The sequence below is a fragment of the Drosophila pseudoobscura genome, chromosome X (genome assembly GCF_009870125.1).
Source record: "Drosophila pseudoobscura strain MV-25-SWS-2005 chromosome X, UCI_Dpse_MV25, whole genome shotgun sequence".
NCBI classification, from domain to species: Eukaryota; Metazoa; Arthropoda; class Insecta; order Diptera; family Drosophilidae; genus Drosophila; species Drosophila pseudoobscura.
In genome coordinates, this window is record NC_046683.1 from 606,239 (window position 1) to 622,402 (window position 16,164).

Sequence of the window (16,164 nt, forward strand, 5' to 3'; positions counted from 1 at the left end):
GGGATGGGGAATAGCAGCACCACTCTGCATTCTCTCCATTTGCCCTGCCGCTCTCTCTTTCTCTCTCTCTCTCTGTCTCTCTCTCTGCTAATTTATGCCACGTCGCGGCTAATTAATTTCTGCTGGCAGGCCATCACGGCCGGGTCGCTACGGGGGACGGGGACAGGGACGTTGGACGGCAAAAACTATCTGAAATCAGAAACTCTCGCGGTCCGTGCATGGAATGGCCAATGGCCAATGGGCAATGTTGATGTTGTGGATCTGGCTTTTCATTGGAAGTGTTTTGCGCGTTTTTCAGTCGTTACGTACTTGTACTCGTCCTCGTATCTGTACTTATACAAATTTCATTTGCCATAGCCATAGCCATAGACATAGCTACAGCAAGCACAATACAAGTACTCGTACGAGACACAAGTAGCGACAACAATCATTTAAGATTGTGTAACTGCAAAACAACAAGCAGCATTACATAAATAAATGCAAAGGCATTCTGTACGGACTGGCGGACCCCGTCGCTGGCTCCCGCCCCCCACCGACTGGACATTTTCAATGTTAACTCGGAGACAAATTCTATCGAAACATGCAAATTCGAAATGCAAAGTGCACCCAACGCTGGATAGAAGGAGGAGCAGGGAGTAGGAAGCAGGGAGCAGGGGGAGGAGCAGCAGCAGCGACGGGCTATTTCCATTTTCATTTCCATTGAAAGACGTTTCCTGGCCTCCCCGCCCCGGCATTGCCATTACGCCTCTCCTCATCTCTGGCCTGGCCTGGCCTGGCCTGGCATTTATTCCCCAATCGCCCCGCCGAGCAACGGAGCATTGGTCTCGCGTACCTATGACATTTGCATTAGAAGACGGGGTGGATGCTATAGGCTGTAGACACTGTGGTGCCCATATCGGATGGGATGCCCCATCGGATGATGCACTCTTCTGTATTTCCCCTAGAAGATCTCTTATACGAACTACATATGCCATACTACAAAGACATGGGTCGATTGATTCATAGAACTTTTTATTGTTGTTGTTGTTGTACATTGATAGCACTTACAATAGATCATAATACACTTCTCGATTCTTCGATTACCATTAGTTATCATTATTATCTATGATCGTTATCGTTATCATTATCATTAGGCGTTACATTTAGCTCGATAACCGATTCTCCGATTCTCCGATCTGCTTGTTCGAATTAAATATTAGATATTCTTTAGCGCAGCTCTCGTTAGATATTAGACTTGGGGTTGGTTATGTTTTGATATGCGTATGTACTCTAATCGTATGTGGGTTAATCTGGGATCTGATCTGCACGACTTTACATATATAGTATCTATTTATATATATTAACTGGATATGCTCCCGATATTTGCTTGGTTCCGTTCCTTTCCCCATTCGTTATTATCGCTCCCCTCCGTTGCACGTCGAGTTCGATTGCCTTTATATATACATTAAGTAGAATTTGTTAATCATATATGTACCTATATTTGATGCCACATGCCACATTCCACTCCTCTATATACAAAACATTTCGCCAAGTTTCGCCCAGAGAGGGTCCCCCTGCTCTTGCTCCTGCTCCTCCTCGCATTACAAACAAGTCAACATAACATTTGAATTAAATATTAGGACAAAAAAAGGGTGTATCATTACAATAAGATTAATATTAATAATTATAATAGAAAAAATAATAATAGTTCGATTCCCATTTTATTAAGCGGCTGTTTGTACACTCATTTATTCTCTCTTGCTCCGATGCTTGTGTGTCCTGGGTCTCTTTCCGGTTTTCGGTTTTCGGATTCCTGTTTCCTTTTTCCGGTTAGGTTTCTGGTTCTCTGGTACTCTGGTACTACCGAGATAGTACGTGCTCTCTGATCAACCCTTGGAGCTGGCACCTATTCCCATCATGCCCCCATTGTTCTCCTCGATGTAGACATTACCGGGCTGCAGGGTCTTCAGAATCCGTCGCTCCTGATGCTTACCCTGATGTTTCTCTGCAACAGGAAAAGAGGGAAAGGAGCGGCAATGAGTTGAGCAGGCCACAAGCGTGGCTGTCAAAATTGAATGACAGCTCCCCCTCCAGCAGCATTAAAATTCCGTCCGCATCTCAATCCCAATCCCAGTCGTAATCCCGATTCCGTTCCCATTTGCATTTCGGCTACCCCGTGGCACTGGACTCGATCGACAGTTGGACAGCACTACAGCACTGGACGGACGTTGATGGGGCCATTAAGCGGCTATTGTCGCCGCCCAGGAGTGATATCGATTTATATGCAAATTGCATACACCATATAAAGTACCCCCCTCCCCAAGAGACTTCCAAGAGCATGGTAGGGCATGGAATTTGTATGACTCCCACCCACTGGCTCGTCCGATCCGAATCCCTCCGGTGTGACTCCGGCCGTTACCAGGGGTCTATTGAATCGGAATCCTGACGACCGCCCGGCCGCCCGACCGCCCGACCGACCGGCCACCCGCCAAGCCCCTTAACTGCCTGCTGGCCTCGAAGGACACTTACCAGGCAGAAGCACATGTTGCGGCTGGAAGATCCCCGACTGCGCCGCAGAGGCCGCATGCGAGGCGGCGGCAGCGGGCAATCCACGCAAGGCGTCAGCGTTGCCAATGAAAAAGGTTCCTCCGTCCAGGCTCTGCACCTCCGCCAGCTTGGCCATCAACTTCGTCGACAGCTCCTCCACGTCTGCAAAAAGATAGAGAGAGAAGGAAATGAGCCAGGGATTACTATGCGGCGCTGTGGATTCTAGTCGACTCCAAGGGAAGGGCCTTGGGACCGATCAATGCTTCAATATTTATTAAATGGCGCAGGAAATCGCTCGGCATGTATTGTAAACAAGAGGCGCTCTCATGGTGGGTTGCGGTGGCTGGTGGCAGCAGATAATTTATCATTTATTTATAAACCCCTGGCATCGTCTGATGCGGGGGTAGACTCGGGCAGCCCGAAAATTAAGTTCCATTGCCCAACGGCGTCGCTTGCGATGCTCTCGATCTCGGCTGACTTTTCGTCCATCGCTTTTTTTATTATAAACAATCGCTGCCGAGCGGCAGCAACAATAAAATCTTGTCGAAACACTCGCCTCGGACGGAGAACAGAGCCAAGAAAAGCAATGCCAGGAAAAACAACGGCACAACGGCACAACGGCAGCATCCACCGTTTTTCCGAATTTTTGCGCAGTTCGATTTCCCAATCTGTGGGTGCCCCCATGGTGAATGCTCCGAGAACCGAGAACCGACTACCACATATGGGAAGGAGGAAGACCGAGGGGCATATGTGTGGTGCGTGTGCCAGAGTTTTGTTTAGAAAACTTTCCGTTTTCCTTGGAAAACCATTTCTCCGTTGGCTCTGGAGATTCTCTCATGGCAGCTGATTAATAAATAAAGGCCAGGAAAGAAAGAATAGAAGACTTTGATTCCTGGCAGTGGCAGTAACAGCACGAAATAAATAGAAGAACGGGTTACTACTTCCAAAGTGGACTTCCACTTCCCCTCCCCTTCCCTCGTGCAATAACAATCAAAGTTGAAAAGAAATTTCGATTGATCGAAATCTTAGGAAGCAGATAATCAACGAGTAGGCGCAACGCACAGCATGCCCCTACCACGTATCTTCGAATTGCACAAACGACCCATTTCCCATTCTCAACTTCGACTCGATCTTCATCTCCATACCCATCCACTTCCCGTCCCCATCCACCTCCCCCGAATGGATATGTTTTATTTTTGGATGCGAGCTGTAAAACGCCAAGAACATCGAGGAAACGGAGCGAGGAAACACAGACATTGCAACATTTGAGCAACATTTTCATCTCCAGCGGGTCTTGGCAGTTGCCTCGTGCTGCAAAATTTATCGCCTGCTCCTGGTCGCCCCATACTCGATGGGTCTCCTCTTATGTTGAAGAAAGCCATAAGCGCGTGCCACACTTACATGTGGAAGAAGTCTCTCTTGTAGTCGGAGGAAGGTTGCGGTTGCACATGGGTTGGGCAATTGTCAACATTGCACTTGAATGCCGCCTGTTACAGTATCAATTTCTGCGTTGCCGTTGCCATTGCCGTTGCCGTTGCTGAAGTGGCACCTTCGGGGCCGCAACAACTTCCTGTAGTGGCAGCAGCTGGTCGATGTTCAATCATTGGGAAAGAGTCAGATGGGTTGGGGGGGGATGGATCTATACAACGACTTTATATTTATAGATCCCTCGAGGCGGAAGCAGGGCACATCAGCAAAAGGGCATGGACGTGGGCGTGGACACGGACGTGGACGGAGTGGGAAACTCCAGCTTCAAGTGTACTCTCCTCGACTAAACACATTTCCCCGACGCACTATTTTCATCTGTCGATGATCACCAAATTCTCCTCATATTCTCCCTGCTGTCCTTTCCTTCCCCTGCCGTCATTGGGCATTTCCTGCTTGCTGCCTGCTGGAATGACATGGAAACATGTTCTTCCGGCGTTGTGACATGATTTTCAAATTTCCTCACATAAACATCCGCTGCTTGTCCTTGAGCGGAGAAGGGAGACGGGACCGATAGTTTTACCTGAGAAAAAAGATTTGCTTCCGGCGAGGAAAAGAACCGCGGCAAGTGATTCCGATTCTGCCCCCTCGTTGCCGCTGCCACTGCTGCAGCTCCATACATTTTCCCCGCTGGACACACAGCAGTTTTCACTTTTCGTTCGCGGTGTTCGGGGGTTTGTTGTGTGCGTGGGACATGGGCCATAGGACGTCGACACGCTCTGAATTATGATTACACGGAGAACAACAAGAGTTCTCCGTATCAAAACACGCCATAAATTTCCCGCAAAAAACGGCCGGAGTAGAAAACGGTGGAAAGTTCATCTTGCCACTCAACAATGTTGTTTTTTTTTGTTTCTTTTTAGCTGGATTCTGCTGTTGTTGCGCCTAATACTGTTCATGTTGCTGTTGCGAGTATGTGTGGCTGCAACATGTGGTCCCCGTCTGGAGAGCAGCCTACATCCTACACAGCACATGGCAGAACGAAGTCCTGGGAGAAAAGTTCGAGGAAAGGGCGGGCTAAAGGGAGCTAGGGGGAGGTCTTTCCATTAGCATTGATTGTACAGCACTCCATCGCAGAGTCTGATGTCTTCAGAGAGATCTTCGCACTCTCACTCCATCCGTCGAGTGGCAGAAGAAATACCCATTGTCAAGGGCACCACCACCTCAGTTCCACCTCTTTCTCATGTCCCCATTTCCTCTACTCTGTACTCTTATTCTCCCGGGGGCCAAGCGGAGGGCAGCTTTGCCTCTGTCTTGTGTCTTGTGTCTTGTGGCTATCTTCGTGTCTGCCTACTGCCTCTGGGGCAATTAGTCGCCATTTCGATTGTCGTTGCGGTCAAGTGGTGGCATGGCTGCCAGAGCGACAGCCAGAAGATCCAAATACGAGTAAATATGGAGCCACAGTGCCTGCTAATTGTGTGTGCCTGCCCTCGCCCTCGCACTCGCACTCGCTTCTTTTATATTTTTTGCATGCTCAACGCGTCGTCGTTGTCGTTGCTGACGCCGACTCCGACGCACATGCGCCAAATATTTGGACGATTCGTTCTACTTTGGCAGCAGGCGGCGGCACAGGCGCAGTCCCCCAGTTGGGAGTGGAGCCATTGGAGGCTTCGATTCACGCGCTCACCTCTGACTCGCGGCTCGCTGCTCGTTAATATGCTCTGAACACAGCTTTGATCCGATCCGAGCCTCTCTGATGCTCGTGCAATAATTCGCTGGAAGTCTGCCCGCAGACGGACACAGAGGCAAAGACGGAGACAGAGACGAAAACAGAGACGAAGACAGAGACGAAGACAGAGACGGAGACGGATAAAGAGACTTCTGCGATCCCGATGCAGAGATTTTAGATTCCCTGAGCGGACAGGGTGTCGCGGGGGCAGACATACATCAAAGTGTCGTGTTCTGGGGTCCGTCGACTTATAAATATGTATGCGGCTTACACTAGGGCTAACCTTTGTTGTGGTTGAGGGGCAGGTGGGGCAGGTGGGGCAGGTGGCGGCAGTTATTTTGCCGCACTAACAACAATGCGATGCGCAGCGAACGCACTTGGGAATGCGAAGCATGCCGGGATTTGGGCATTGGAATGGACAGAATGGACAGAATGGGAATGAGAATTGGGATTTAAAGACCCTTTGTGGAGAGGGGGCATTGCAACACGTTTTGCATCAACAATCAGTATGCCCCCGAGAGAAAGAAAAAGGGAGAGAGCGTGAGAAAGTCCAAAGAAAATTGAAGTAGCACACAAAAATTTGATGCAGAGTTCCAGGGAGACAAAAAAATAGATAGAGAAACGCACCTTGATCCAAGCGCCGCTCCATGCGTCGCCACTGGCGCATGTGGTGGATGAGGATGCAGGCGGCCACCGAGAAGAAGATGAGGCAGGTGAGGACGGCCACATAGAGGACGCCCGTCTGCCAGTCGAGAACCCAGGCAGCGGCCGCCTCCTCGTGCAGCTGCTGCAGTTGCTCGTGGGTCAAATGCTGCAGCGGGGCATCCTGTTCGAAGTGCTCGTACTCTGAGGACTTTCGGCGCTGCAAAAGAAAGAAAGACACATGTATCAAGATTAGGGAATTAGCCCATTAGGGAATAGTCTTTGGTCTTACCTCCTTCCAATTGGGCTCCGTCTTGGCGAGGACGACCCAATCGATTTTCAAGTCGTAGATGGAGCCGCAGATGGTGTTCGTGTGCAGCTGGCAGGGCCGGAGAGGGATCATCTCGCCCAGACAGACGGTGCAGGCGGTGCACTTGTCCCGCAACGGGTCCCACCAGTGCTGTGGGGCGCAGGGGGAGCTGGAGGCGATTTCTGATGCTGATCCAGATCCTGAAGCGGATGCGGATGTAGTAGCTGCGGATGATGATGATGTAGAAGATGCAGATGAAGCCGCAACAGTCCTCAGGGAGCAGGTGGTGGAGAGAAGAAGTAGAGCCAAATAGATGATTGCAGGCGCTCTCCTCGTGATGCTGCACCTGGCAGGGGCAGGTGCTACAGTGGCATCTGATGTTGCATCTGTGGCGTTGCTGATGTCGTGTCGCCTCCGTCGGCGCTTGTGAAATGTTGTATTGGTGGTGCTTCTGCTATGGATAAAGTGGTTGTTGTGGCTGCTAATACTTCTACTCGTGGTTACTCGTTTCGTTGCTGCTGCTGCCGCTACTCCAGAGCTATGGGGCAGTCTTGGCGGCATCATTCTGCAAAAAGGAAAGAGGGGCAGGCAAATATAAGTTCTATTGCTGCTTTTCATGAGAAAATATTCGGATTTCCCAGGCTACCATCCCCTATACGCATCCCATCCTCGTGGGGCACTTGGATCCACAGCTGGAGATATCCAGCATAGCCCTCTCCGATCCCTCCCTCCCTTGAGTGTGGGGTGGGGTGCTGCCTGTTGCTGTTTCTCTGTTTCTGTGTTCTACGATCATCAGCGCCTATAAAAATAATTCGCGCAACGGCAAACTAATAAACGGCCAACGGTCGTCGTCATGATAATGATAATGCTGCTGATAATTCGACGACGACGCCATCTCTGCTATCATCATTATCATCATCATCATCAGCGGCAGTAGCAGAAGCAGCAGCAACAGCAGCGGCAGCAGTAGCGACTGATCATCATGATGATTGCGATCATAAATGCGCGTACAGTTTGCAATCAACTTTAATGGGGGGTGCCCCTGCCTCTGCCTCTGCTTCTGCCTTCGACAGTCGCGTCCCGCCCTGGCGACGGCTTCCCCCCATTGGGGGGTTCATTGCTCAAGAGAGTCTCGGATTTTTTTCGTGTTTTTTTTAAGTTTCTTTCTCTGTTTATGTTCTTGTGTTTATGTTCTTTTCTCTGTTCTCTTCTTTTCTTAATCTGCTCTTTTCTCCTCCCTCAAGATTCCCGTCTCCTCCTCCGACGAACGATTCGATTTGATTCCTTCCTTGACAATCAACGATTCAAACTATTTTATAGAAGTCAAAGGAAGAGGCACTACAATTATTATTTATGCAGCGAATACGACGCGACGCGACGCGACGCGACGCGACGCGACGGGACGGACAAGCCACAGCAGGAAGGAAGGAATAGGAAGGGAAGGAGGGGAAAGAGAAGAAGGAAAAAGAGTAGGAGGTTTTGGTATAGACACATAGTAGGTCCATCCACTCCTGACTTCCGCTCGACGGGGGGTTCCTAGACTGCGACGATCAGAGGTCTCGTCGCGTCTCGTTCGAGTATTCCAAAATATCCATTAAGGGAGAGGGCTCCTCTCCTGGGACTTCATTAGAAGATTTCCTACCCGCTTTCCCCTTTCCCTTTACCATTTCCCTGACTGATTCCCGCTGCCAGCAATCACTTCCATTCATAACTCATTCACGAACTCTTTCGGGGGGAGTCACTTGTCCGCTCTGTCCGCTCTGTTCCCTGGGAAGCGGTCGTGGTAAGGGGAAAGGGGGAAGCGGGAAGCTACCCTCAGCCATAGAGCAGCGTAAAGCAATGACAGCCCGCGCAAACGCGTAACCCGAGTGAACGAGAGAACGAGGGAATGAGGGAACGAGGAGGGAATCAGCAGCAGAATAGGAATAGCAACAGGAAGAAGAAATATTTAATTAAAATCAACCATTACCGTAGTTGTATGACCACCACGTATGGTCCCCATAACCAGCGGGTGGGGCATGGGCATGTCAGCAGCGGTGGCCGTGGCAAGTGCTGCACGAGTGCTGCGGGTTAGGTTCATGGCTGGAAAATGGTTGATGTTGCAAGAGAAGGGAGGGGGGAGGGAGGATAGAGGAAGAAGAGGAAGAGGAGGAGATAGATATGATGGATCAATCGATCGACCGAGTGAAATTGGCGGATCAATTGACAATCGAACATGCTCCGCGATATGGAAATCCAGTGGCACAGAGGCACGGAGCAAGGCTAATTAGCATGAAAACGACGTATTGTTTCCCCAATAAGTATATCCATTCCATGGGGATTAAACAACAAGTGTCGTGGAGGGATGGGGATCCGGTCAGCAATTGGCTTTCAAATGGATATCGAATCGGAAACCAGAAACCAGAAGCCACATAAGGCATTTCCTCCGTCCCATTTCCAAATATGTCGTATCGGGTCGTATCGGATTGTATCGTAATTACGCGTAAGCCTCGGTTTTCCCTCAATACAAACCTCATTTGATTTCGATATGATTAGATTTTATTTCGTTGCAAAGTTCCGGCTACTTCCCGCTCTCCCTAGAAGCAGAGCTTTCTTTGCCAAGAGCTCCGCCTTCTCTTCCTCCTCCTCGTCCTCATCCTCACTATTCTAAAACGTGACCAAACGATGGTCTACTGGGGGCAGAATGGAGGATGGATTTCATCCAAGAGCGCTCGCGGCATATCTCGTATCCATTCGAATGATTCTGCACGTTCCAAACCGTAGAATATTTTCATGTGTGACTCGTGCAGTGAATTCGCAATGGGAAAGAAATATAGTAGTGTCTCGGCCAGAGAATCACTTCTGAATATGGAATATATACATATTTCAAATTTCAAAAGTAGATCATGGCGACAGATCACAAAACGATCGCCAATTGGTGCCTACTCTCGGCATAGGCTTCTGTTTTTTCGATAGACGAGACAGACAGACAGCAGAGTGAGTGAGTGGCAGTAGACGGCAGCTCTAGACGACGGCAGCCAGAAGAACGCAGAAAGAAGACCCAGACCAAAGACAGAAAAAACAGTCGGAAGATCCAACTCGGGTGCGGCAAACACACAACATTTCTAGACCATTTGGCAGACTTCTGGCCAAAAGAGGAGCTCGGAATAGCATCAGAATGGAGAATGGTGGATGGCTGGATGGGTGGATGGGGACCAGAGACAGACACGGAGGCAGCAGTAGCATCGTAGCATCCTTCTTTCGAAAGAAAGAAGCAACTTTTGTAGGATTATTATTATGTCAGCGGTTGTGTGGCTGTGTGACTGTGCCGCCCTGTATCTATAAGATACGTTTTGTTGCGACTGCTGGCTGTTGTTCTCTGCTCTCTGTTTCTGTTTCATTTTCTGTAGCTCGTGCCACGGTTGTTTTTGCTGGTGCTATTGTCGCCGCTGTCTGACAAACACAACAACTGACAGTGACAGCAATTTAAATCATGTTGCGTTCCTCTTTTCCTCTTGTACTGATGCTGCCACTAATTGAGGCTGAGGCTCGCATCGGAGATCGAGAAAGTGGGAGCAGTAGCAGGAGGAGCAGGAGGAGGAGCATGCCCACTAAAATGGGTCACTTAAATGGGATCCCAGAACTCAGAACCGACTCCAAAGGCAGCCAAAGACAGAGGGGCAGATCACATCTGGGGCAGCATTTGGGTGTCATTCGTGTCGTATTCCTCGTTGGCCGCATTTCCAATGCAATTACCAAAAAGTGTCCAAAAAAACAGGCAGAAATCAGAGGTACAGCGACAGCAGTGGTTGGCGGTTGGCGGTTGGCTGTTGGCACCCAGCACCCATCACCCAGCGCCCAGAGAGCCCCTACTCGTACAAATAGGAAAATCCACCAGGGGTGAGGGTGATGATGAGGGTAAGGCTGTGGGTGAGAATGAGCCTGAAGCTGAGAGGAAATCGCGTGTATTTTTAACTTGCAATTTAAAATGAATTTCTCATTCGCCGTGCAAAAACAGAGAGTGTAGAAAAGTGTACAGAAAGATCAGGCATCAGCAGCAAATTGGGGATTCAAAATATATACATATGTATATGTGGGGGGATGGGATGGATATTGGGGCTACAAAGAATTATAGAACAAGAACGAGAGAGTGAATTTTCTCTGAGGTTAGTTGCAGAATTTCGAACAGGGAATCGGGAATCGAAAACTGGGTTTTGGGATCTTTCAGACACATTGCCCAATTTTCCATTTTACTGGAAATTGAAAAGTACGCAATGGAAATTTGTCTTCAGAAATTCCAAGTCGGAATTTTCTTAGATTTTCGTCTAAAATTTCTTTTTTCCATTTGAGGGTTGAGGCCTGAGGCTTGACAGCAGCCGCCGCCCGCGCACTCGACACAGCAGAGCATAGCAGAGAGAATCCCACAGAGAACCCAGGGGCAGCGGCAGAGGCAACAGGCAATAGGCAAGAGGCAGCATCCATCGCACAAATGAAGGCAGAGATTAGGAGTGAAAGAGAGGCAGAGAGGTGGCAAAGAGGCAGAGAAAACGAGAAGCTGAGAGACATTTATTAAACTGTCAGAATGAATGCTCACGAATTTTATGATTCTGGATTCTGTTTGTTTTTTTCTGTCTCTCGCTTTCTGTCTCTGTTTGTTGTGTAAATTCAGAAAAACGCGACAAAACCATTAAGCACTTTTCATGGGGCACATGGGGGGGTGGGGCAGAGCCGGGATTCAATGAAGCAAAGAGCAAGAAGCAGAATTAGAAGATCCAAAACCGCAACCTGATCAAGCGGCGGCATTTAGGAGCAACAATTGCTTAAATACAGACACACTTTCCACAGAACAGCAGTTCATGTTCTGAAAGCATTTCTCTGTGTACAGAAGTGTGACGCGATCGAAACTCCCCACCGCAGTGCCCCAAGCAGCGCATCATTCGCATCGTTCACTCGAATTGCAAATCATCTTTGAAAAATCAGCGTTAAAAAAAACCCCTGAAAAAATACAATTATATGCCAAAATGTGCGAGAATCGGCCGACCCCCCGATCCAGCCGCCATCGAGTGTGGACGAGGGGGGGACTGTGGTTTGGATGTGGTTGTGGGGAGAACTTTAAAATGGAATTCGAATCGATTTCACGGGTACAGTTGAGGCTTACAGATCAGGGGGCATCTGCATAGAACTTATTTTTACATTGGACAGAAATTTGACATCTCAAAACGAAAGGAGGGAGAGGGGTCTGTCTTGTTATGTAAGTAATGGCAGAGTTCAATGTATATTCTATTTATTTACAGGCAGCCCCAAGGTGGAGCAGCATCAGCATCGGAAGAACATGTGCAGACTCTCACTTTTACCCTTTTTCCTTCCATTTCCCTCCGCTGACTTCTGCGCTGTGACCCGGAGGATCAGAGGGGGGGGGGCTGCTGTGTTTTCTATGGCAGCATAAATATATCTACATAAACACTCGAACATTCATACATTCATATATATGTAAATTCATATATCCAGTTTGTTATTAGTTTGGTGCGTCGTCTGTTGTGCCAGCAGCCCCCTCAATAATGGTACAGCCAAGCGGCAGCCAGTCAGTCATTCAGTCAGTCGGAATCAGAGCCAGAACCTGCCTGGCTGCCTCGCTCTGGCTGGCTGGCTGGTTGGGATCATCAGTTCATCAGTTCGTCGCTTGTCAGACGACTATAGGGGGTATATGGCGGCAGGGTCTGATTCTGATTCTGATTCTGAATCCGATTTCGTCTCTTTTTTTGTCGTTTTGTGTCTTTTTGTTTCTGCTGCACGGCACAGAGGGCTGCCTCTGTTTCTACACTCGATTTATATTTTTTATCATTTGATTTAATTCAATTCCATTCCATTTCGGTGTGTCAGCGTCCGCGTCTGCGTCTGCTTTTGCGTCCGCGTTGCCCCCATCACCCTCCCTCCATCACAGTGGGGCGAAGATCATCATCATCATCATCATCAACGGCGGCAGCTTCCGAAACCGAACCGAATCCGAACCGGGCACAAAACCATAAACCATAACACACAAAACATAATGTTCTGTTCTGTTCTGTGGAACATGTACATATGTACTCGTGGAGATACATCCATATGACCATATGCACACATATGTATCTCCTCTCTGGTAGATACATGTGTGTGTGGATAGTGTGTATGGATGGAGGGGCATTGGGTCTGCTGTCGAATAAATCACTCACTTTTTTGTCGCTTTTTTCGCTCGTTTGTTTGTTTGTTTGTTTGTTTTTTTCTTCTGCGATGTGCCTTCAATCTGCAGCGTGCCTCATATTTTCATACTATTTGTCTCGGGGATCGGATCCGATTGGGATGTGGGTGCTGCTGTTGGTGCTCCTCCGAACTGCAGACATGGCTGGTGGCTATGGTCACACATGCGTATATCGATCCATCAATGCAATCGTCAGGCGATCAATCAATGAGTTGCACAATTTCCGCTACACTTCGCTTCGCACTTATGGGGCAACACGAAAAAAAAATATATGTATATATCTGACGATCGCAGCTTCAACGCACAATTCACGTTTCTGGGGTCCCTTCAAAGGGCGTCGCGTTAGAATGGTTTCGAAAAAAATTATGAGCTGAGTAGTAAACGATCCGCACGGTTCGTGGCTCGTCTGCGCCGGTGCAATCGAGAAGAATGAATGACTGAATGATGAATGCACCCACCCATCCACGCGAAACATTCGAAATGCGGCGCGTAGGTATAGAGCACCAGATATAGAGCTGAGTTGTAAGCCTGATCGATGATTCTATCGATATATCGGTCGAGGCGGCGGCAGCCCGCGCGCAAGATATATTCATATTAGGTGCAGCATTCCTAAAGCACTTCTGCTTTAGAAGAATAAATGAAGGTTAGTGCGCTGGGAATAAATTCTTATTAATTATTCATTCCAGTCTATAAGTACTGTGACTGAATCATTGTTTATTGCCTATTTAAATTTAATATATGATCTTTGCCCATGGTTACACTGAAAAGTTGTTGAACAACTAATCAAATTGGTTGCTTTATTCACTAATAAAGACTTGTCCTTGTTCTGCATTTTTTAAACTCCTTCAACGGATAATACATATGTACATATTCCTTCGATTTCTGCCCCAACAAAATCGTTTGTTCTCTTTTGAAGGTGACTCTGCAGTAGCTCTTCGTCCTTGGGAGGTCCAACGGATGTGCCTCTGGCTGGATAACTATCGTTGCTGTTAGAATTAACGATAAATTATGATCTTTTGCGAAAATCGTGGCCGCCCTATTGCAGAGATATAGCGTGCAGAAGAAACTAGTATATCAACTATATGCCAATCTTCGGTAGGGTATATCTCAAACAATTAGAGCCAGATCGGTGAAGGGACAACTCTCCCAGGATCGCGAGGATCCAGACTGTCGATCGGTGTCAAAATCTCGACTTCGAAAATGAGGCCGATTTCCGCAAAATTTAATGATGTAACCATCATGATTTTTTGCGAAAATCGTGAAAAAATGGATGTCCTTCATTCCGATTTCAGCCGATTGGCAGGACTCTCCCGATCACGGAAAGACATGCCTCGCCCAGATCGGCCGCCCTATTGCAGAGATATAGCGTGCAGATGAAACCAGTATTTCAATTATACGCCAATCTTCGGTAGGCTATATCTCAGACAATTAGGGCCAGATCGGTGAAGGGCCAACTCCCCCAGGATCGCGAGAATCCAGACTGTCGATCGGTGTCAAAATCTCGACTTCGAAAATGAGGCCGATTTCCGCAAAATTTAATGATGTAACCATCATGATTTTTTGCGAAAATCGTGAAAAAATGGATGTCCTTCATTCCGATTTCAGTCGATTGGCAGGACTCTCCCGATCACGGAAAGACATGCCTCGCCCAGATCGGCCGCCCTATTGCAGAGATATAGCGTGCAGAAGAAACCAGTATTTCAATTATACGCCAATCTTCGGTAGGCTATATCTCAGACAATTAGAGCCAGATCGGTGAAGGACCAACTCTCCCAGGATCGCGAGGATCCAGACTGTCGATCGGTGTCAAAATCTCGACTTCGAAAATGAGGCCGATTTTCGCAAAATTTAATGATGTAACCATCATGATTTTTTGCGAAAATCGTGAAAAAATGGATGTCCTTCATTCCGATTTCAGTCGATTGGCAGGACTCTCCCGATCACGGAAAGACATGCCTCGCACAGATCGGCCGCCCTATTGCAGAGATATAGCGTGCAGAAGAAACCAGTATTTCAATTATACGCCAATCTTCGGTAGGCTATATCTCAGACAATTAGAGCCAGATCGGTGAAGGACCAACTCTCCCAGGATCGCGAGGATCCAGACTGTCGATCGGTGTCTCGCCCAGATCGGCAGCCCTATTGCAGAGATATAGCGTGCAGAAGAAACCAGTATTTCAATTATACGCCAATCTTCGGTAGGCTATATCTCAGACAATTAGAGCCAGATCGGTGAAGGACCAACTCTTCCAGGATCGCGAGGATCCAGACTGTCGATCGGTGTCAAAATCTCGACCTCGAAAATGAGGCCGATTTTCGCAAAATTTAATGATGTAACCATCATGATTTTTTGCGAAAATCGTGAAAAAATGGATGTCCTTCATTCCGATTTCAGTCGATTGGCAGGACTCTCCCGATCACGGAAAGACATGCCTCGCCCAGATCGGCCGCCCTATTGCAGAGATATAGCGTGCAGAAGAAACCAGTATTTCAATTATACGCCAATCTTCGGTAGGCTATATCTCAGACAATTAGAGCCAGATCGGTGAAGGACCAACTCTCCCAGGATCGCGAGGATCCAGACTGTCGATCGGTGTCAAAATCTCGACTTCGAAAATGAGGCCGATTTTCGCAAAATTTAATGAAGTAACCATCATGATTTTTTGCGAAAATCGTGAAAAAATGGATGTCCTTCATTCCGATTTCAGTCGATTGGCAGGACTCTCCCGATCACGGAAAGATATGCCTCGCCCAGATCGGCCGCCCTATTGCAGAGATATACGTGCAGAAGAAACCAGTATTTCAATTATACGCCAATCTTCGGTAGGCTATATCTCAGACAATTAGAGCCAGATCGGTGAAGGACCAACTCCCCCAGGATCGCGAGAATCCAGACTGTCGATCGGCATCAATATCTCGACCTCGAAAATGAGGCCGATTTTCGCAAAATTTAATGAAGTAACCATCATGATTTTTTGCGAAAATCGTGAAAAAATGGATGTCCTTCATTCCGATTTCAGTCGATTGGCAGGACTCTCCCGATCACGGAAAGACATGCCTCGCCCAGATCGGCCACCCTATTGCAGAGATATAGCGTGCAGAAGAAACCAGTATTTCAATTATACGCCAATCTTCGGTAGGCTATATCTCAGACAATTAGAGCCAGATCGGTGAAGGACCAACTCCCCCAGGATCGCGAGGATCCAGACTGTCGATCGGTGTCTCGCCCAGATCGGCCGCCCTATTGCAGAGATATAGCGTGCAGAAGAAACCAGTATTTCAATTATACGCCAATCTTCGGTAGGCTATATCTCAGAC

The 16,164-nt window shown here is 48.1% G+C and overlaps 1 protein-coding gene across 1 annotated transcript; it reads right to left on the minus strand.

The window, feature by feature from the left end:
* Positions 1-992: 992 nt before the first annotated feature.
* Positions 993-13,363, minus strand: wgn (Tumor necrosis factor receptor superfamily member wengen). The gene is made up of 5 exons (XM_033382889.1): positions 12,821-13,363; positions 6,615-7,197; positions 6,308-6,542; positions 2,509-2,688; positions 993-1,984 (listed from the first exon to the last, which is right to left on the minus strand). The coding sequence occupies exons 2-5, from the start codon at positions 7,194-7,196 to the stop codon at positions 1,866-1,868; spliced, it is 1,116 nt and encodes a 371-aa protein (XP_033238780.1). The 5' UTR covers position 7,197; positions 12,821-13,363; the 3' UTR covers positions 993-1,865.
* Positions 13,364-16,164: the final 2,801 nt, after the last annotated feature.

What these genes read in the sequence shown, in the direction of transcription:
- wgn (XM_033382889.1), bottom strand. Translation starts at nt 7,196, where the DNA reads ATGATGCCGCCAAGACTGCCCCATAGCTCTGGAGTAGCGGCAGCAGCA. An exon ending in GGAGCGGCGCTTGGATCAAG is followed by an intron (nt 2,689 to 6,307) that starts GTGCGTTTCTCT and finishes ATCTTTTTGCAG; the next exon opens with ACGTGGAGGAGCTGTCGACG. An exon ending in GCAACATGTGCTTCTGCCTG is followed by an intron (nt 1,985 to 2,508) that starts GTAAGTGTCCTT and finishes TTCCTGTTGCAG; the next exon opens with AGAAACATCAGGGTAAGCAT.